The sequence below is a fragment of the Ammospiza nelsoni genome, chromosome 12, assembly GCF_027579445.1.
Source record: "Ammospiza nelsoni isolate bAmmNel1 chromosome 12, bAmmNel1.pri, whole genome shotgun sequence".
NCBI classification, from domain to species: Eukaryota; Metazoa; Chordata; class Aves; order Passeriformes; family Passerellidae; genus Ammospiza; species Ammospiza nelsoni.
Genome location: NC_080644.1, coordinates 12,740,694 through 12,761,104, shown reverse-complemented (window position 1 = coordinate 12,761,104; position 20,411 = coordinate 12,740,694). Strand labels below are relative to the sequence as shown.

The window sequence follows — 20,411 nt, the reverse complement described above, 5'->3', positions numbered from 1 at the left end:
GGGTGCTGAGAGTTTTTGTTGTGCTGGGAGGGGGTGGTGGAGGTGTGGGGGGTGCTGGCTCAGGGCTGTCCCCCTGCCTGGGGGCTGCCCACGGCCTGGCTGAGCGTGGGGTATTTATTTATTATTTATGGCGTGTGGAGCTCTCCCAGGACATGGAGGGGGCAGGAGGACGGTGCTGGTGGGACATGGAGGGTGTCACCAGGGTCCCACCAGCACATCCTGGCTTTGCTTGGGTCCAGAACAAGGCTGGCAAGGCCATGGCTGTGGCAGGTGGCAGTGGGGACGGGGCTGGGGGGGCTGGTGGCCCTGGCACCGTGTGCTTGTCCCCTCAGGGGACACAGAGGTGGCCAGGGGGAGTATTTCTGCAGGTGAGCACCCAACTGTGCTGTCTCCAGGCTTTCCTTCCCCTCCCTGTGCAGCCCTTTGGCTCTGGCTGCCCATGCCCAGGCCACTGGGGCTGGGAGAGGAGGGCAGGGGGGTCCTGGAGTGCCCCTGGGCCGAGCTGGAGACGCACTTTCACTTTTACTGCCATTTAACAAGCTTGTGTTCCTCGGAGCTTTGTGTTTAATAAAGGTTTCTACTGACTCTGCCCTCTGGCTGTGCTCAGGTGCCTGGGGGGGGTGTGAGGGGTGGTGGGGACCTCAGCTGAGAAACTGAGAGGTTTGGGGTTACTTTATGCTCTGTTCTCCACTTTGAACTTGAAATCCACGACCAGAGATGTCCATACCTGGGGCTGCCAGAGGTGCTTTGGTGCTTGGTCCCACTTAGGGTGGGATCTGGGCCTGACCCTGCCCTCCCTGCTCCTCCACAGAGGCTGAGCTGCAGGAGGATGGGGTGATGGGGCTGGATGGGGTTTGCTTTCCTTCCAGCAGCCCCTGTCCCCACTTGGCCCCTCTCGTGCCTGGTTCCCTTCCCCACCTTCCCCCTGGTTTTGGGGCAGCATTTTCCTGGCGGGGGCTGTCTCAGGTTGCTGTTGTTAATTGCTGCCCCGAGATGTGCAGGATGTCTCTGTTTCAGCCCACACAACTGAAGAACGAGTCTGGACTCTTCACCTTTCGGTCTTGAGGTTGTTTATCAATTCTTGTCTATAAAATTTTCTTTCTGCCCAGCCGAGATCTGCTCAGCAGGGCAGCCACAGGCACTCTGACCGCCCCCAAGGCGGTGTTGTCCTTTTATATTACAAACTACATATAACATATTTACTCTTAATTCCCAATACCCATCACCTGTGTTAGACAGTGCACTTCTACTCTAAACCAATCCCAAAGTGCCAACATCACTGCAGAAAATGGAGAGCAAGAAGAAGAAGAAGAAAGGCTGGACATGCCCAAGTTCCTCCATCTTGTCCCCATAACCCCCATACCAAAAATCCTAAAATCTACATTTTCACCCTGTGATAATTTTATTATTACACCATTCAAACCTGTGTGACTTTCAGGTCCTCATACAAAGCTGGTAACTTGCTCCAGGGGTCAAAATCAAATCCCCAGGTGTTCTGGGCTGTGTGCCAGGGTCTCTGAGCATCCCGGCGGGGTCCTGGGAACTCTGGACACCCAGAGGGATGTGCTGAGTTCCGACGGCTACAGCATGGGGCCAGTGTGAAGCCACTCCATGCACTGAGTTCCCAGTTTTCCCCATTCACCCAGCCCTTGGTGCTGCCCCAAGGCACCTGCTGGCACAGCTTTCTGGCCCAAAGTTCGAGGTCCCTGTGTCCTTGCTGCCTGGGGACAGACACACTGCCAGCAGCAGCAGCCCTGCCCTGATCCCTCTGCAGCACAGCAGGACTGACGGACACTGGGGACCCCAGGGCGGGGAGCTTGGATTTCCCAGGGGCTCCTGGCAGCCAGGATGGGGCTCAGGGGCTCCCTAGTGGCACAGCCAGGGCTGTGCTTCTTCCTGCCTTTCTCCCCTCCTCCTGCCTGGTTTTCCTTTAAACAGCCTGATAAATATTTCACCCTGAGCACGTTGTGTAAACTGCCCCTGCTCCTGCAGCGGCAGGCAATGGGATCCCAGGTCAGCACAGGCTGCTGGGTGCCACAGAGAGCCCATCACACTGCCTGGCATCCTGCCTGCACCCTTGTGCCTCTCTTCCCACACCTTCTTCTCCGTGGGTTTGGGTGGCGTTTTGTAATTGGGCAGACAAGTCTGCATTGGGGGCTCTGTGGGATCAGTTATTGGGTTAAAAGGGAAATTAATCCAGGTGTCAGTGCTTAATTGGATAGTTTAGCCTTAAAAGACCTTGGAACAAGAGATTGTTGCCATTTTTGTGGTGCTTTTCCAGTGCACTGAGCCTGGTGTGGACAGTGTGTAAAACTCCACATAAGATAACAATAAACAAGAACCTGAAGACTGAAAAGATCTGGTGTATCTCTCTTTCCTGACACAGAACCACCCCAGGAGGGTCTCCCCCAACAGGGGAGGGCCCAGCCATAACCCAGAAGTCGGGGAATCAGCAGCAGGTAACCAACATTGCAGAGTGCCCAGCCCAGCCCATGGCAGCTCCTGCCCAGCCATCCACTCTCCTCTGCTTAGACCCAAGGTGATGGATCCTGATGGTGATGGTGATCTGCAGCGCTGCAAAGGGGAGAGACCCCAGTTTTGGGGAAGATGAAACAGGAAAGCCTTATCATAAATGAGATTGAAATGAAAGCAAGCTTTGAGATACCTCAGTTACTGAACAATGGGAAAACAATGGCATGGCCAGCTGAAGGTGATCCCCTTTGGATGGAACAACACCCTCTGCTTGCAGACAGGCCCAAGGGTCAGAGCAGACCCTGCAGCTTGGCAGAAGGGACCCAAAGAGGAGTTTTTAGGGTTTAAAATGTAACATAGTGTGGTAATATAATGATTCTTATAGGCTGTATGGAAATGCTGTAGGATTTGCATCTTGTACTAGATTGGTTAGTGAGAATCAGAATATTCAGCACAGAAGAAGATTTATGGTATTGGAACAGGAACTTCGCTCTCTTTACCCTCTTACTCATCCTCTTCACCACTCTCTCCCCCTCTCACCCTCTCTCCCCTCTCCTCTCTCAGCCTGCTCTGAGCTGTGTCTGGCAGCTCCCAGCAGGGCCCTGCCCCCAGGCTCTTTGCAATAAACCCCAAGTTCCAGCCCTGGCTGCAGAGATCTCTCCTGTCCGTCTGTCCTGACCCCTACCCCCTGACACTCCTACACCCCAGCACAGGAAATGGTTTTTATGGGATCCAGGGGGCACAGGAGATGGGAGAGGATTTGCACTGCCATCCCCAGCTCCACAGCAGCAGCACAGCTCTGCCTCTTTCCCCCGAGACAAGGCAAAGTGTCACAGACAGATTTTATGAAAAATCCTTTTGTTAGGATCTTTTCTCCTGAGAAGCTGAGAAGCTTCAGCTTCTCCATGTTTTCCTGCTTTGGAATGAGATTTAGAGAATTGTTTACCCAGCATGTGAATTTGTTTTTACTTGATGATCAATGAAAACCACCTGTGTTGAGGTGGTGAGCAGTCATAAGATTTTATTATCATTCTTTTCTATTGCTTGCTAGCCTTCTGATAAAATTCTTTCTTCTATTCTTTTAGTATAGTTATAATATATAATTTTCTTTTAATAATATAATATATATCATAAAATAATATTTTCTATTTTAAAATTTTATAAAATAAATTTTTAAAATTTTATAAAATATATTTTTAAAATTTTATAAAACAGTTTAATAAAATAATATTTTTATAAATCAGCCTTCTGAAACATGGAGTCAAGATTCTCATCTCTTCCCTCATCCTGGGACCCCTGTGAACACCACCACAGGGACAGGGCTGTGTCCCACTGCAGCAGCACTGCCCAGCTCCACGTGAGCCACGTAAAAATAACCACTGTGCCTCCCAGGATGATTCATGATGCAGCTGAAGGGCTTCCCTCTGCTATTTCGGGTGCCTGGAGAGGGAGCTGATGGTAGAAGAGCACATGGCAGCACTGGGAGGCAGCCCCAGGCACTGCCTGGTTTGATTTATCTGCTGCAAAGCTGCTTTTCTGTGCCAGGTGAAGGCAGCAGGTCAGGGGATGGCACCTTGCACTCATCCTTGGGCTCTCAGCTCATTGCCAGGAGTGTCACCCCACAGGGACCATGGTGACCCCAGTGGCACTGGAAAATGCTGGGCAGGATGTGGGCACGGTGCTGAGCCCAGGTATTGGAATTAAATACCTATAGCAGCCCTGGGGTGTCGTGGCCCTGGGCTGTAGGGTTGGGATCTGGGGGATCAGGAGAGCTCCACAGTGGGGTGAGCTCTGGGATAGGCTGGCAGGGGCATTAATGCCCCCCATAAGGGTTTGTGCCTTTAACCTGATCCCCCTCAGAGGGTCCTAGGGGGGTTTGGTGTCCCTTTAGGCAGGGGTGTCCTGCCCCACCTCTGCATCCCATCCCACCCTTCCCTATTTCCAAAACCCTCTCCTGTTTCCTCCAAAGGAGGGAGCTCAGGGAGGTAAGGAGCAGCATTGTTTATTCCTGGGATGCTGTTGAGTGGCTGCTCCCTTGAATTCCTCCCTGCTGAGGTGCTGGGGAGCAGAGCAGAGCCCTGGTGTCCCCCACAGCTGGGCCATGTCCCCCTTCCCTGCTGTGGCTTTCTGGGATTGGGAGCACCTGTCTGTCACAGACACCTTTTGTGGAAAATCCTTTCCTTAGGATTTTTCCTCCTGAGAAGCTGAAAAGCCTCAGGAACAAAATATAAACAATGGTTATCTGCTGCTGTGGAATGCAACAGGTGCATCTGTGATTGGTCTCATGTGGTTGTTTCTAATTAATGGTCAATCACAGTCAGCTGGCTCGGACAGAGAGTCTGAGACACAAACCTTTGTTATTCATTCCTTCTTATTCTATTCTTAGCCAGCCTTCTGATGAAATCCTTTCTTCTATTCTTTTAGTGTAGTTTTAATGTAATATATATCATAAAAGAATAAATCAGCCTTCTGAAACATGGAGTCAGATCCTCATCTCTTCCCTCATCCTCAGACCCCTGTGAACACGGTCACACCTGTCACCTCCTGCCATCAGCCTGAACTTCCCCTCACGCTCAGGCTGCTCCTTCCCACATGGAAACCCACACTGACTCCCAGGGATCCCCCTGGGCACCAAGTGTGGGGTTTTGGGGCAGATGGGAGTGTGGGAAGCCCTTCCAAGAGGGATATTTTGGTCCAGGGCAGAGCCTCACCATTACCCCAGCCCCTTCCATGCTCCATGCAAGGTGAGCCCTGTCCCTGCTGCAGCCCTGGCCTGTGCTCTGCTCCTGCTCCCATTTCAGGTGGATTTGGTGATGGCCACACTCAGCAGCTCCAGCCCCTGGAGCTCTGTGCCTCCCTGGGGACAGGGACAGCCCCGTGCCAAGGGCAGGGAGTGCACGTGCACCCTGGAGCCTTTGGATGCCCCTGCCAGGGCCCAGCTGGGCTTCTTCCACCTCTTTTGCTTTGCACACACCTGGAACAGCTGGGAGATGGTAAAAATAGCTGTGATGCCTTGGGCTCAGCTTGGAGCACGTTGTCCCAGGGGGAGCAGGAGGTGAGGGAGCTCCACGTGCTGCACTGGGTCACGTTGGGGCTTGGATCTGAGACCAGGCTCAAGCAGAGCTGAGCTCAGCAATCAGGGTGTCCTGCAGAGCTCCCTGTGAAAGCAGAGGTGGTGCTGAGGGAGGCAAAGCCTGCCTGGGATTCTGCAAAATCCAAAAAAAACCCAGGTTCATGGCCCTTTCTCAGGGAGGGAAGTCCTGGAACGGAGGCATAAGCCCCCAGGTGCCTGTGCCAGGCAAGGGATGGGGATAGCTCCTCTTCCTCCTCTTCCTTGTGTCCCCCAGCCTGCTGAGGCAGGGGGTTCCCATCCCTGGAGGAACCAGGATCCTGGCATGCTGCTCTGGAGGGAAGCAGCTCGGAACAAAGGCTGCCTGGCACTGAGGGCATGGAGGGGCTGGCACCACCAGGAACTCATTTGGAACCACCCTGGGATCTAGGGCCACCAAAACCACAGTGGAACCACCTGTGGTCAAACTGGGGCCAACCCAGGGCCAACTGAGGAAAGCAGGACTTTCCCAGTGCCATCAGTGCCCCTGTCGGGACTACCTGTGGTCAAACCCGGACCAACTGGAGCCCCAGTGGGACAACCACGGCTATGCTAGGACCAGCCATGACCCCACTGTGACCACCCACAGTCAAACTGGGGCAGCCCCAGGGCCATCTGGGGCAACCAGGGCTACGTTGGGGGCAAGAGCAACCACACTGGGACCATCCATGGCTCAAATTGGGACCAACTGGGGCCACATTGGTGTGATCAGGCCTGCGGTGGGGCCAACAGCAACCACACTGGGACCACCCACAGTCAAACTGGGACCAACTGGGACCTCGCTTAGGGCACCCAGGGCTACGGTGGGGTCAACAACGACCACACTGGGACCATCCATCACCAGACTAGAGCCACCCAGGGCCAGCTGGGGCAACCAGTGTTACTGCGGGGCCTACAGTGACCACATCGAGACCACCTGTAGCCACCCTGGGATCAGCTGGGGTACCCAGGACTGCTGTGGGGCCAGCACTGATAGCTATGGTCACACTGGGACACTCAAGGACGGCCACACAACCCAGCACTGGGAGCCCACGGGGCTGTTCTGGGTCCAACGGGACCGCCCCAGCGGCGAGCGGGCACCCGGACCCAGCGCGGCCCCGCCCCTCGCCCATCCGCCAAGCCCATTGGTGTTACTGATGTCAATCACAGCTCATGACCAATCGGATGGCGGCGGGGGCGGGCCCTCCGCGGAGCCAAAGTTGGCTGGGGCGGCGGAGCCGCTCGGCTGAGTCGGGATCGGCGGGGCGCGACCGGCACACGGACTGAGCCGAGCCGAGCCACCCTGCCGAACCCATCCCTACAGCATCGAACAGAACCGAACGCATCCCTCCGGCACGCAGCTGATCGCTAAGGCACGGAACCAGACCCATCCCTGCCGCACCGAGGCCGTTCTTTCCGCACCCAGCCCATCTCTACTGTACCGCACCGAGCCGTGCCTTGCGGTACCGTACCGCGTCCTACGGCACCGCACCGAACCCATCCGTACACCAGCGCTCCTGCCCTGCGGCACCGCACCGCATCCCCGGGCACCGCACCGAACCCGTGCTCTGCGGTTCTGCGCCGCATCCCGGGCACCGCACCACATCCCCGGGCACCACATCGAACCCGTGCCCTGCGCTACCGCACCGCATCCCGGGCACCACATCGAACCCGTGCCCTGCGCTACCGCACCGCATCCCGGGCACCGCACCGCACCCTAAGGCACCGCACCCCCGGCCCCCTCCGCTCCCCGCAGCACCGCGTCCGGCGGGACCATGATGTCGTGTGCCGAGCTGCTGGCCGTGTGCCTGCTGTCCGCAGATCGCGGCCCCAAGCCCCGCCGCCAGCCGCTGCCCATCTTCCACGACGTGAGTACCGTGGGGGGACCCCCGCAGCCCGTGCCCCGCTCGGTGGGGCTCCTTCCCGCAGGAACCGGCCCGGGGGATGTGCCCCTGCCAGCCTGGTCGTGATGGCTTCAGTAGTGATGTCGTGTCCTTCTGCTGAATGCTGGGCCTCTGGTGGCTGGGAGCAGCCCACGCCTCATCCAGAGCTGGCTGTCATGACCCCCGCAGCGGGAGCTGTGTGGCAGGAAAGCCGGGGAAGGTTCCCCGGGGCTGTTCTCAGCCATGGCATCCAGCAGAGCGGTGCCTGCGGCGGCCCCCGGGTGCAGCCCTGTCCCTGCCCGCTCCCGACGCTCCGGGATTGTGGAGGAGGATGCCCCGTGTGGGTTGGAGGTTGCTTCGGCATCCTGGCGGCTGTGGGTGGCACGGGGGAGTTGGAAATGCAGGTGGTGGCTCTTTGTGTTCGGGGATGCTGGCACGGTTCCTGCTGTCACACCGCGTCCCCTCCGGTGCCAGGGGCCGGGGCTCCGGGGGGAAGGTGGCTGCATGCCGGCCGTGTGCCAGGGCCAGGGGCACAGCCCGGGACAGAGCCACCCCTGCAGCACCTCCGGCCCTCCTGCTCCTGCCCAAATCGCCCTGGTGACAGCCCTGGCATTGCCGAGTGTCCGGCACCGCTGAGCTCCGAGCCACCCTGGGAACCAGGGACATGCGGGGACAGAGGTGCCCTGCCGCAGGGAGGAGGAGAAAGGCAGCGAGGATGGGGTGCCCGGGGAGGAGGAGGAGAAAGGCAGTTAAGGATGGGGTGCCCGGGCACTGGCACAGCTCAGGTTGGTGCCAGCTGTCGTGTCCCAGCTGCCGTCTCCATCCTGACCCGCTCCAGGTTCATCCCCGTGCCCCAGCCCATGCCAGAGGAGGGGAACAGCAGATCCCGGTGTGGACCAGCCACGTCTGGTCCAGTCCAAACCCCCCGGCATGCCCAGGAGGCGCTGAGAAGCCGTGGTGCCGCTCAGCTGCCAGCTGGGGTCAGGGTCTCTCTCCTGCCTGGGGGGCTCGGGCTGCCAGCTTCATTAACCGCGCTAATTACTCGGCTGAGGGGAGGTGGGCAGGAGGGGGCGGGTGGTGACAGCTGTGTTCCAGCTCAGCTCCTCTGGGCACTCGCTGAGTCGCACATCCATCCCTCAGGGTGTCATTAAAGCAATTAAAATGGGAAATGTTAACAACGCTAGCAGCTGCTTTCCGGGTTCTGGCGGCTTCTCTTCCTTTGCTCCCAGCTTTGCCTCAGAGCTCGGCAGGGTGAGTTTCACCTCTGCACCCTTGGCTCTGGGCACTTGGCCGGTGCCCAGCTGCCCCCAGGTGTGACAGTGTTCACAGGGGTCTCAGGTTGAGGGAAGAGACGAGGATCTGACTCCATGTTTCAGAAGGCTGATTTATTCTTTTATGATATATATTACATTAAAACTATACTAAAAGAATAGAAGAAAGGATTTCATCAGAAGGCTGGCTAAGAATAGAAAAAGAAAGAATGATAACAAAGGTTTGTGGCTCGGACTCTGTCTGAGCCAGCTGACTGTGATTGGCCACTAATTAGAAACAACCACATGAGACCAATCACAGATGCACCTGTTGCATTCCACAGCAGCAGATAACCATTGTTTATATTTTGTTCCTGAGGCTTTTCAGCTTCTCAGGAGGAAAAATCCTAAGGAAAGGATTTTCCACAAAAGGTGTCTGTGCCCCCCAGGCTGGTCGGGGTGAGCATCCCTCGGCAGCAGGGCAGGATCCCTGCCTGCCCCCAGCACATCCTGGCGGCTGCTGCTCCTCTGGGACCTGCCAGCACATCTCCTGCCTTTGGGAGAAGTGAGGAGGAGGAGGAGGAGGAGGGCTTTGCCCGAGATGCTTCACTGCAGGCACCGTGCGAGCCGCAGTGCTGCCATGGCCCTGTGCGGCATCTCCAGCCTCGGGGAGATTCATCCCTCAGCCTCGGGGCTTGCTCTGTCCCCTCCTGGGACACGGGAGCTGCAGGAAGGATGGCACTGTGCTGCCTGGCCGCAGCCTGTCCAACCTGTCACATTGTCCCCAGGGCAGCTGTCCCCTCCCCAGCACCGCAGCTGCCTCCAGACCTGCAGGCAGGGAGGAATCCTATAATCTCCTTCCTTTCTGAGGTATGTGTGGGGCTCATCCCATAAATAAATGCTGTTTCAGTGCCTCTTCCCTCGGTCCTGTGAGGCTGTGGCTGCTTGGGCACAAGCCCAAGGGCTGAGGGAAGCATCCTGGGCTCCAGGCAGTGCCCCTGTGCTCTGGGGCTGCACCCTGAGGCAAGAGAGGGATTCCTTGTAGGGCCCTAATCCCACTTTCAGGATTCCTTGTCTGGCCCTAATCCCACTCCCAGCCTGGCTTTGCATCACCTTCCCCTGCCTTTGTCCCAGGGTGCTGTCCTCACTGGGGACAGCGCTCAGCTGCCATCCCTGAGCAGGTGCTGTGCCCAGGGAGGGGACAGCACCGGCCCTGGGGAGTGTGGAAGGGACTTTGTGGTGGCTGGGCTGGGCTGGAGCTGCTCCTGGGCTCAGGCAGGGATGGGCTGGCTGCAGGCAGCCAGAGCCACAGCCCTGCCATGCCAGGCTATATTGGTAAATTATTACCAATATAGCAGGACAGGACATGCCTGAGCGTGTCTGACCCTTGATGCTTGACCAAAAGGCAGCAACTATGGTGTTTCACCCCACAGACCCTTTTGGCTGGCTGGGTGTGTGGTGTTTCACCCCACAGACCCTTTTGGCTGGCTGGGTGTGTGGTGTTTCACCCCACAGACACTTTTGGCTGGCTGGGTGCTGCAGCTGGGCCCATGGGGACAAGTCCAGGCCTGCAGAAGCTCTGGTGGTGCTGGGATGGAGCTTCCCCCATAACAGGGGCTGCTCCTCAGGTTTCCCTCTGCCAGAGAAGCTTTGAGGCGATGGTGAAGGAAAGGAGTCGGTTCTGATGGAGGGTTTGGATGCAGAGCTTTATTCTGGCCCACAGGCCTCTGAATGCAGCACCAGCTCCAACAGAACTCCCTGAGCCCGTGGTTGCTGCTCCTTTAACCCCGGGGAGAGGGGCAGGGAAGGGGCAGGGAGCCACCAGCCAGGGACAGGAGGGGAGGGACAAAGGACACCTGCCCCAATGCCCCCCAGGGCTAAAGGACATCCCTTGAATCTGCCAATCACTTCTGGAATTCTAGGACTGACAGTGCTGGGAGGGGAAAGGAGGGAGGACTGACACACCTGGGACAGAATTATTAGGGAGAGACCCAGGGTATCTGAGGCAAACCAGGACATCACACCTCAACAGGGGCCCTGCAGCAATGGCCTTGCCCCGGGGTCTCTCACAGCTCCTGCCTGTGCCATGTTCCTCTGGATCTCCAGGCAGCTGTCAGGTGTGCACTGGCTCGTGTAACTCACTGAGCCTTGTGAGTGAGGAACAGGCATCCACTCTGTGTGCTGAGGCTCCTGCTGAGGCTGGGCTCACCCCAGATTAGAGACCTCCTCAGTGTAGTTATGATATTTTCTGAAAAATCCCTTTGCTAGGATTTTTCTCTTGAGAAGCTGTGAGGCCTCAGGAACAAAATGTAAACAATGATTATCTGTAGAATGCAACAGGTGCATCTGTGATTGGTCTCATGTGGTTGTTTCTAATTAATGGCCAATCCAGACAGTCCAGCTGTCCAGACTGTCTCAGTCAGTCACAGGATTTTGTTATCATTCCATTCTCTCTGCTTCCTTGGCAAGCCTTCTGGTGAAATCCTTTTTTCTATTCTTTTAGTATTGTTTTAAAATAATATATATCATAAAATAGTAAACCAGCCTTCTGAAACATAAAGTCAACATTCTCATCTCTTCCCTGGTCCTGGGACCCCTGTGAACACCACTACACCTCAGGTCTCTAATCTCCCCTGAAGCTGAGTTCTGCCTCTGAGCCCACAGATAAGCCCTGCTGAGCAAGGCCAGCCTGTGAGTGGGAAATGTTTGCCCTCACTCAAAGTGCTTGGGTGACACTTGGGTGTCTCTGGGACACCTGGAGCCACACGAGCCATGTGCCCTCTGATGACACACAACTCTGCAGGATGAAGCTTCCCCCTTGATGGAGAGTCCATGGCAGGGTGGGACCCACAGGTGTGGCATTCACGTTCTCTGGAAAAATCCCTTCACCCAGGATTTTCTCCTGGGAAGCTGAGAAGACTCAGAGAAAAGGAAAACAATTCTTCTCTCATTTGCTTCTCCTGTGCTGTGCTCACATGTGGAATGTGTTTGGAGATTGTTTACCCACAGGTGATTGTTCCATTGCATTCTGCTGGGAGTTGTTTTCACTCTTTGGCCAATCAGGGCCAAGCTGTGTCAGGACTCTGGAGAGAGTCACCAGTTTTCATTATTATCTTTTTAGCATTCTGTAAGTATCCTTTCTGTATTCTTTAGTATAGTATTCTTTAATATAATTTAGTATCATAAAGTAATAAATGAGCCTTCTGGGAACATGGAGTCAGATTCATCATTCCTGCCTTTTTTGGGGCAGGAATACAATAAATACAAATTTAAAATTGTAATACAATAAACACTGTAAATACAGTACCACGGGTGCTGCCCCTGCAGCCATGAGACCCCACAAGGAACCTGTTAGCCTGGAGAAAGCTTTGCTCTAAAATCCAGAGAATTCACCACTGTTAGGGAGCTGCAGGTTCCCATCTCAGCTCAGTGTGTGCTGTGTGGTGCTCAGGGAGTGCTCACCCCCTTTCCTGGCCAGCTGGGATCCTGGGGATGGTTCCCTGATGCTGCCCAGCCCAAGGCAGCCCCAGCTCCTCAGCTTGGGGCAGGAGGAGCTCGCTGTGCTCACAGGAGCATCCTACAAGGAGCTGTTCCTGCTCCTGATTCCCAGGGAAGCTCCAGCCTTAGAAAATTAGAAAAGCCTCAGCCTAGCTGCAAGCCAGACCCTTGGGGAATTTTCCTGGCAGCTTCTACTTTGCCTCAGGTTCTCAGGGGGATGTCAGGGCCTCGGGACATGCATGGAGCTGGCAGTGGGTGGTGCAGGAGGGGTGGTGGTGCCTCTGCCTGCACAGGCACTGGGGCTGCTCTGGGCGTGGGGGCAAGAATAGAAAATTCTGTCTCCTTTCCCAGCCTTTTTTCTTTCCTAATCTTTCTTCAGACCTGCAGATTTTTTCATCAGCCAGTATAGTAAATCAAGGCAACCCCAACAAAGGGAGGAATGATGAGGTCGACTCTGTCGCTATCAGAAGGCTAATTAATTAATTATTTTATTATACTATGTTTTTCTATATTATATTACACCGAATCTGCACAAGCACTCAACTCCACTCAACTGCCCAGAATCTTGTGACTGTCAGTGGCAGTCTTGACACACACACTCACCAGGATTCAATTGGTCAGTGAATCAAAACACTCACAGCAGAATCCAATTATCAATTCCCTTCAGGTAAACAATCTTCCACAATGCATTCTACTTGTGAACAACAAGAGGAGCAGTAAATGAGATAAGACTTGTTCTTGTTGTTCTCTGAGGTTTCTCTCTGTGATTCCCAGAAATATCCTTGGGAAGTTGTACCTTGCTTTTCTCTGTGAAGAGAAATGCAGCCACAAGCCAGGATGATATAAAGGACAGCTTCCATATAGACAATTTTCTGTTGTTGCCTCCATTAGGATGTGCTGGACAAAACCTTGTACATTTTGGTCTGGGAAAACGTTGCCAGGTTCAGAAGCGATGCTGCTCCTCACTGGAGTCAGCCCCAATAACTCCTGGTGAATCAGATCCCAGCAGGGCTGAGCAGCCCCAGCTCTCTCCTGAGGCATGGTTGGGAATCTGTGCTGAGACCCTGAACTGGAGCAGCTCTCCAGCTGTGCCCTGTGCCAGAAGCAGTTCCAGATTAATTAATGCATTAATGATTAATTACAGTGAGTGTGCATGCTGAGGAGCTGGGAAGGGCTGTGCTGAGGGCTGCTTACAAAGCTCAGGGCAGGAGCTGCTCCTTGATGCAGGTTCTGGAGTGTTGAGATGCACAAAGTGCTTCCTTACAGACTGGGTTTGTTCCTAATGTTCTTTCCTTTCAATGAACTGAAAAATTAAACAGTTGCTATCACAAGGATGCAGCAAAGTCCTTTCTGCTTTGCCTGTGTGCTCTCTAAAGGTGTTTGCTCTGAGTGCTGGGCTCACCCAGCCAAGGGCTCTGTGCATTAAGGGCAAGAAATGGGTTTAATCATTGGCAAAGGGGAATTTCCCAAGGCAGCCTGTGCAGTCCCAACAGCTGGGGCTTCTCCCTGAGCTCCTGGGGGTGATTTTTCATGGTGCTGGGTGCTGCCTGGCTCACTGCTCAGCTGCCCTTCTCTCCTGTTGTGTTTTGTCTTGCAGATTTTCCGGCGAGCCGACAAGAACGGTGAGTGCCTTGTTGCTGCTGCTGCCTCCCCCTCCCTGCCTGGCTCCTTCCCACTGGGAGCTTTGCCTGCTAGAGGGAGGGTGGAAAATGCTTTTCTGCTTCACCTGGATCCCTGCCCAGGGCTGGGAATGGGCTCAGGACACAGGACACAGCCCCTGCCAAGCCCTTCTCCTGCCCAGGAGCTGTCAGGATTCTGCTTGGTCCCTCCAGGATTGGTTCTGTCTCTGTGCTCAGTCCAGGGTTTTACAGAGCAGAAGGGACCCTCAGACAGAGTTGTTTTGCAGGAATTTTCAATGTAGGGAACAGGGGGTTTGGGGTGTGCAGGATTTGGTGTTGTTTGAAGGCTGTGCTGGTGCCCTGCTGTCCCCGTGGTGGCTTCGACAGCCCCTCTCCCCTGGCCTTGTCCCTTGCACTGTCAGGAACTTAATATTTCAGAGAACTGGCCAAAATTTGCTGCTTGGAGAGCTTCACTAAAGTTCTGCAAGCAGATCTGGTGTGGTGCTTTTGTGTCCCAAAGCTTTAGTGGTGATGGGAAAGTTTCACCCTCCTGGCTGGGGGATTCTGTTTCTGGGAGCCCCTGGCATTTGGGAGTTAGGCTCTGCCACCCAGTTTTTAATTCCTTAGAAAAGCAGGAATGGAACCTACACTACAGGAATCAAAAACCTCCATATTTCCTTTATATTACTTTCTAGTAGGGTCAGCTAAACAAGTTACTGGGCCCATACCCCAAAAATGATGGTTCGACTCCTGCCCCTGCTAATGAACCCCCAAGCAAATCTAATCTTCAGCACCCATAAACCAAGAGGTCCAAAATCACAAGGGATATCCCTGAGCCTTCCCACACTCTCTTGGCTCTTTTCCTTCATGGTAGCTCAGGAGATGCTTTTATTGCAGATCAGTGCTTTTAGTGCAGCCCAGGAGCTGAAATCCTCCACAGAGGGGAAGGAAAAACCTCCTGAGTCCATGGAGAGCACTTTCTTTCCATGGAAATCTGATGCTGCCCTCAGTGTGCTGTTCTTGGACAGTCTGTGTGCCTTTCTGAGAACACCACTGCTTTAGGGAAGGGCTGAAATTCCCACCTGTACTTCCAGCAGCACCCAGTGTTTTTGCTGGGCTGGTGGGCCAGGCTCTCAGGGAGATTTTTGCTGTAATTATCATGCAGAACACACCCAGCCCTATCCCACACAGGGCTGGGATGCTGCTTTCCACAGATATATAATTATTCTTCCCTTTCCTTTGAATGCAGATGATGGGAAGCTGTCATTTGAGGAGTTCAAGAACTATTTCTCCGATGGCATCCTGAGCTCGGAGGAGCTGTGGGAGTTGTTCAGTGGCATTGACAGGCGTCACTCAGAGTGAGTACCGTGGTGGTGGCACTGAGGAGATGCAGGAGAAGCTAAAACTGCCTGCCTGGAGGTGGAGGAGCTTGGGAGGCGGGTGTGATAAATAATCAGGGTGAGACAAACCCACCTCTTGCCACAGAGCCACTGAAAACCAGTGCTGAGAGCAGCCAGACCATTTTAGGAGCAGCCATTGGATTTCCTGCAGCTCTAGAAGGCAAGCAAGCATTGAAAATGCCATTTTTGTGGTTTGGAAAATGTGCTCCAGGAATAGGCAGCCCTGTGTGCCTGCAGGAGCCTGAGCTGCTGTGGGGACACACAAAGTCACAGACTCTGCCACTGCTGACTCAGGAGCTGCTTGGCACTTATGTAAGAGCTGCTTTCCACCACAAGTGGGCTTGGTGCATGTAACAGGGAATTTAGGGCAGCTACTTGTCAAAAAAAGCCCCACAGATCAGGAGAAGGAATTGAGCTTAGGTCTGGTCTCCTAGCAGTGAATTTAGGACAGCTACTTGTGAAAAAAAGAAAGCCCCACAGATCAGGAGAAGGAATTGTGTTTAGCTCTGGTCTCCTAACAGGGAATTTAGGGCAGGTACTTGTAGAAAAAAGCCCCACAGATCAGGAGAAGGAATTGTGTTTAGCTCTGGTCTCCTAACAGGGAATTTAGGGCAGGTACTTGTAGAAAAAAGCCCCACAGAGCAGGAGAAGGAATTGAGCTTAGCTCTGGTCTCCTCATGAGTGGTGCTATCCAGAGGACTCTGCTGGGCTCTGCTGGGATTCTCAGCCCTGCTTTTGGGGTATTTTGGCCTCACTGGGGTCTCTATGCCCAGCTGGGTGCTGTGGGTGAGTCTGTCCTGGCGCTGGGAGGAACTAGGTGCTGCTGGATTGCGTGGCTGGGGTCAGTCCACACAGCAGCCTTGTGCTGCTTTCCTTGGAGCTGCTGGTTGGGCTTGTGGGTGTGGGGAGCAGGAGAACATATCTGAAAACATCTCTGTCTCTGGGCTGTGGTCCCAGGAAGCTGCAGTGAGTGTTCCCTTTCCTCTGGAAATGCTCCTTTCCTCTTGTTCCATTTTGGGGTGATCTCAGAGTCACAGCACCCCTGGAAAACACAGGGTGCAGCAAAAGCTGTGCCAAGGGAAATACAGGTTGGATATTAGGGAGAAGATTTTCCAAAAAGGGTGATAAAGTTCTGGAATGTTCTGCCCGGGGAGGTGGTGGAGTCCCCATCCCTGGGTGTGTTTAACAAAGCCTGGATGTGGCACTGGGTGCCAGGGTTGAGTTGAGGGGTTGGGGCTGGGTTGGACTCAATGATCTTGAAGGTCTCTTCCAACCTGGTCATTCTGTGGTTCTATGAAGCTGGGAGCTTTAACCCAGCTCAAAACTGAGCAGGGAAGGTCTCCTGCCTTCAGGTGGGGTTTGTTCCATCCATCTGGAGCAGCTGGGGAGGCCTGGCTGGGCTGTGCTGCTCAGGAGCTGTGGCTGCAGCAGTGACAGCACTGAGCTGGTGACACCTGTTAGCCGGGTGTGAGCCTTGGGTCCTTGTTCTCTTCCTGCCACCAAGAGCAGAAGGCACCCTCAGACAGAGCTGTTTGCAAATTCCTGCAAATGTAGGGAGCATGAGGTTTGGGGTGTGCAAGATTTGGTGTTGTTTAAGGGCTGTGCTGGTGCCCTGCTGTCCCCATGGTGGCTTGGACAGCCCCTCTCCCCTGGCCTTGTCCCTTGCACTGTCAGGAACTTAACATTTCAGAGAGCTGGCCAAAATTTGCTGCCAGACTGAAGAGTATTACAGAGCTGGGGAGCAGCTACAAGCTCTGCAAGCAGATCTTCTGTGGTGCTTTTGTGTCCTGAAGCTTTAGTGATGATGGGAAAGTTTCACTTCCATTCAGCAGGTGGGTTTGGTGCTGTGTTTGTCATGTCCAGGCTGGAATTGGTGTTTCCTCATCCATGCCAGGCTGACCTGAGGAGGGACAGTAGCAGAGATCTCCATGCCCAGACCCCTCCTGACCCTCACCTACCCCTGGAACCTGCAGCTGCAGGGCCCCAGAGCTGACAGCTGGGAACAGGAATATTTCAGAGCTCTCCCACATTTCTTGTTGTCCTTCCAGAGAGCCCCATGCTGTCCTCTGTCCACCTCCCACCCTCTGGCTCTCAGGTGGGACACTGGGGCCTGTGCATCACACACCTCTGCTGGGGTCACTTCACATTCTACATCTCCACACCAGGCTGGGTTTATTCTGCATTTCAGAAAATGGCTCCATTTTGGCATAAAATATCCTCTCACTTTAATTCTGTGACATTTCAAAGTTTATGTTGAAGCCAAATTCAAAAGCTGGTACAACAGCAGGTCCATGGCTTTGTGTGCTGGCCCAGAGCTCCTCACCAGCTCTGGCAGTGGCACAGTGAGGTTCATCTTCCTGGAGAAGAGCATTTTCATCCCCTGAAACATCTGGGTGAGGAGAGACTGATGTTTCTGGAAGTTTGAGAGCTCCATAGCTGCATCCAGAATTGCAGGGGTTGAATGCCTGCCCTGTGAAACCTGCCCAGGGATGTGATGTTTGGATTTTACCTGTCCTTCTGTCTTGCACCTGTTGGGGAAATTTAGAAAAATAAGGTCTGGAAAATGCATTTTTGCATGAGGTTGTTCAGGAATTGGGTGAAGATTGCTCAGAGCCTTTGACCTGGAGCCACAAGGGATGGAAGTTCTGACCTGGTGCCTCTGAAACTCTCTTGGTAGGAATAACCTCAAGCGTGTGATTGTATGGAAGAAGGGATTTGAGTGAATTCCCTCTCCTCTCTTTGCTCCTTTACTCAGAGACTGCAGCATCTGCCAGCCCCAGATGATGGAGAGTGACTGAAACACTCTGTGTCACACAAAAAAGGGTTTGGAAAGCAGATCTGTGATGGCAGTGGAGGTTCCCAACATGATAAATGATAAAAATGAAAAAAAAAAAAACCCGTCTGCTTTTCTGCAGCTGATTGCTGTTTTCTTGCATAAATTCCAGGCACATTCTGACAAAATCCCAACAGCATAATGATGACAAGCTCCTCCATCATCAGTTCAGGCTTAATTACAGTTAATCAGTGGTTTGAGCACAGTCAAAATACAGCTCTGGGAGATGTGGAGAGTCTCAGGATGAGTGCTTTGGAGGCAGAGGATGGCTCTTCTCCTGGAGTGGGAACGGCAGGGAGGAAAGCCTGCTGCCCTGGCAGCCCTGCAAAGTGGGTCAGCATTTGGTGTGCACATTCTGGGGGTGAGCTCCACCCTGGTTTTGGTGTGAATCGGTTCTGGCAGCATCAGAATGGCCCGAGGGTTTGCCTGCTGTGCTCTGTCCTGCCCCTGCCTGTGCCTGGGGGCTGCTGCAGCCTCTGGGACATGGCAGAGGTTCCCCTGCAGGGTTGCTGGTGGAACAGGCTGCAGATCCTCCCCTGGGCAGCTCCCACAGGGAGGATTTGTGCCATGAGATGTTGATTGGTTCAATGGTCAGTGGTTTAGTGATTGATTAGTTAACATTTCTTTTTAAGCAGCAAGCATCCAAGATATAAAGATATATATCTTTATATATATATATGTAATCTATGTATCTATCTATCTATCTATGTATCTATCTATAATTCACATATATATTTATATATAAAAAGATATATAAATATATAAAAAGATATATATCTTTTTATATATATATAATTTATATATCTATATATCTATATAATTTATATATATATTTGTATATAAAAAGATAGATAAAGATATGTATAAAGATATGTATTTTTATATATAATTTATATATCTATATATAATGTATATATATTTATATATAAAAAGGATAGATAAAGATATATATAAGAGTTATCAATAACCTTGGAAGCCACAGGGTGGGAGTTGATGGCAGCTCCTGTCACACCTTGCTGGAGCTGGGATGGCAGTGACTTGAGCTGGTGGCTCCTTGTTCCTGCTGAAACCAGTCCCAGTCCCAGGTGCTCACTGGGACCAGTGCAAATGCCTGGATAATGTGCAAACAAAGTGTCCACATGCCCTCTGTGGTGATTTTTACCCCTCTCTCAGGTGGGAGCCAGGTTTCCCTGCAGCTCTGGGGCTGTGCTGTGCATACTGCAGGGCCAGGGCTCTTGCAGCACTGCAGCAGCTCTGCAGCCTCCAGGCAGCTGCCAGAAATAAAGAGGAAAACTTCACAAGGAGCAAACCCTTTTCCCAGTGCACACTGGTGCCCCAAACCCCAGTGTCTGTGTCAGGCAGAGCTGCCCAGAGGGGGGATCAGCAGAGTTGGGCACAGTGAGGGGCTGTGGCTCTGCAGGTTTATCTGGATCCATTCTCAAGGGAAACAGGATTTTTTTTTCTCCCCTTTACAAAGTGCCTGCAGTGCCAGGTCAGTGCGCAGAGCCCTGCCTGAATCAGCTGCTGTGTGTTTAAAATAGCTGAGCTGAGTGTTCCTGCCCCTGTGTGCTGCTCAGAGCTCCAGGTGCAGTCCCAGAGCAGCCTGCAGCCCCCTGCCCTGGCTCTGCCACCCTCACTCCAAAATATTCCCCTGCTTTGAGCCACTGCCCACTGTTAAAGTGCTCTCAGTGGAGCCCAGGAGAAAGGGAGAGACACAAACAGCCTTTGATGTCTCAGGAAAAGCTGTAGGAAGATTTTTGCCTTAATTATTTCACCTTAAATGGTATTTCGGACAGTTCACACACTGTTCTCTAATTTTACATGAGGGTGTTTTTGTCCCTTTGCCCTGTCAGCAGTGTCAGGGGGGGACAGGGTGATGGTTTCCCATCCCTGGGCAGCAGCACTGCAGCATTCCCTGTGCTGGGAGCCTGGCAAACTCCAGGTACTGCCACTTCCCACATGTGTGACAGCACTTCAACACTTAAAAACCACTTGAAAAGCTCTCTTTGGGGCTCTCTTCCACTTTCCCAATCAGGATTAAAATTGGTTGTAATCATCTGGGGGATTTTGAGGCAGCAGAAGGCCTGGAGCTGAGGCTGATTTGAATAAATGCCATGCTGGGCTCTGTCCCTGCAGGCTCTGGGCATGGAAAGCAGCTCTGCCTTTGTGCCTTTGGCCACCTGAGCAGCTCCTGCAGACCCATCCCAAAACCTGGGGCTGCTTTTGAGCATTTCCCTCCTCCCTCTCTATCACCAGCTGGGGTCTCTGTACAAATCACAAACAGGACAGGACTGCTGTGGAACGTGCCTTGAGCTGTTTGATTTTCCAGCATCAGCCTCATTCCATGGTTATGACAATGCGAAGATGC

At 53.4% G+C, this 20,411-nt stretch overlaps 1 protein-coding gene across 1 annotated transcript in view; it reads left to right on the top strand.

Moving 5' to 3' along the window:
- Positions 1 to 6,843: 6,843 nt before the first annotated feature.
- The window catches only part of NECAB3 (N-terminal EF-hand calcium binding protein 3), a 34,101-nt gene continuing 20,533 nt past the window's right edge, over positions 6,844 to 20,411 (top strand). Inside the window, exons 1-3 of the mRNA XM_059480932.1 lie at positions 6,844 to 7,428; positions 13,789 to 13,813; positions 15,060 to 15,168. Coding sequence (XP_059336915.1) covers positions 7,336 to 7,428; positions 13,789 to 13,813; positions 15,060 to 15,168 — 227 coding nt within the window. The 5' untranslated portion in view covers positions 6,844 to 7,335. The remainder of the gene's footprint in view (positions 7,429 to 13,788; positions 13,814 to 15,059; positions 15,169 to 20,411) is intronic.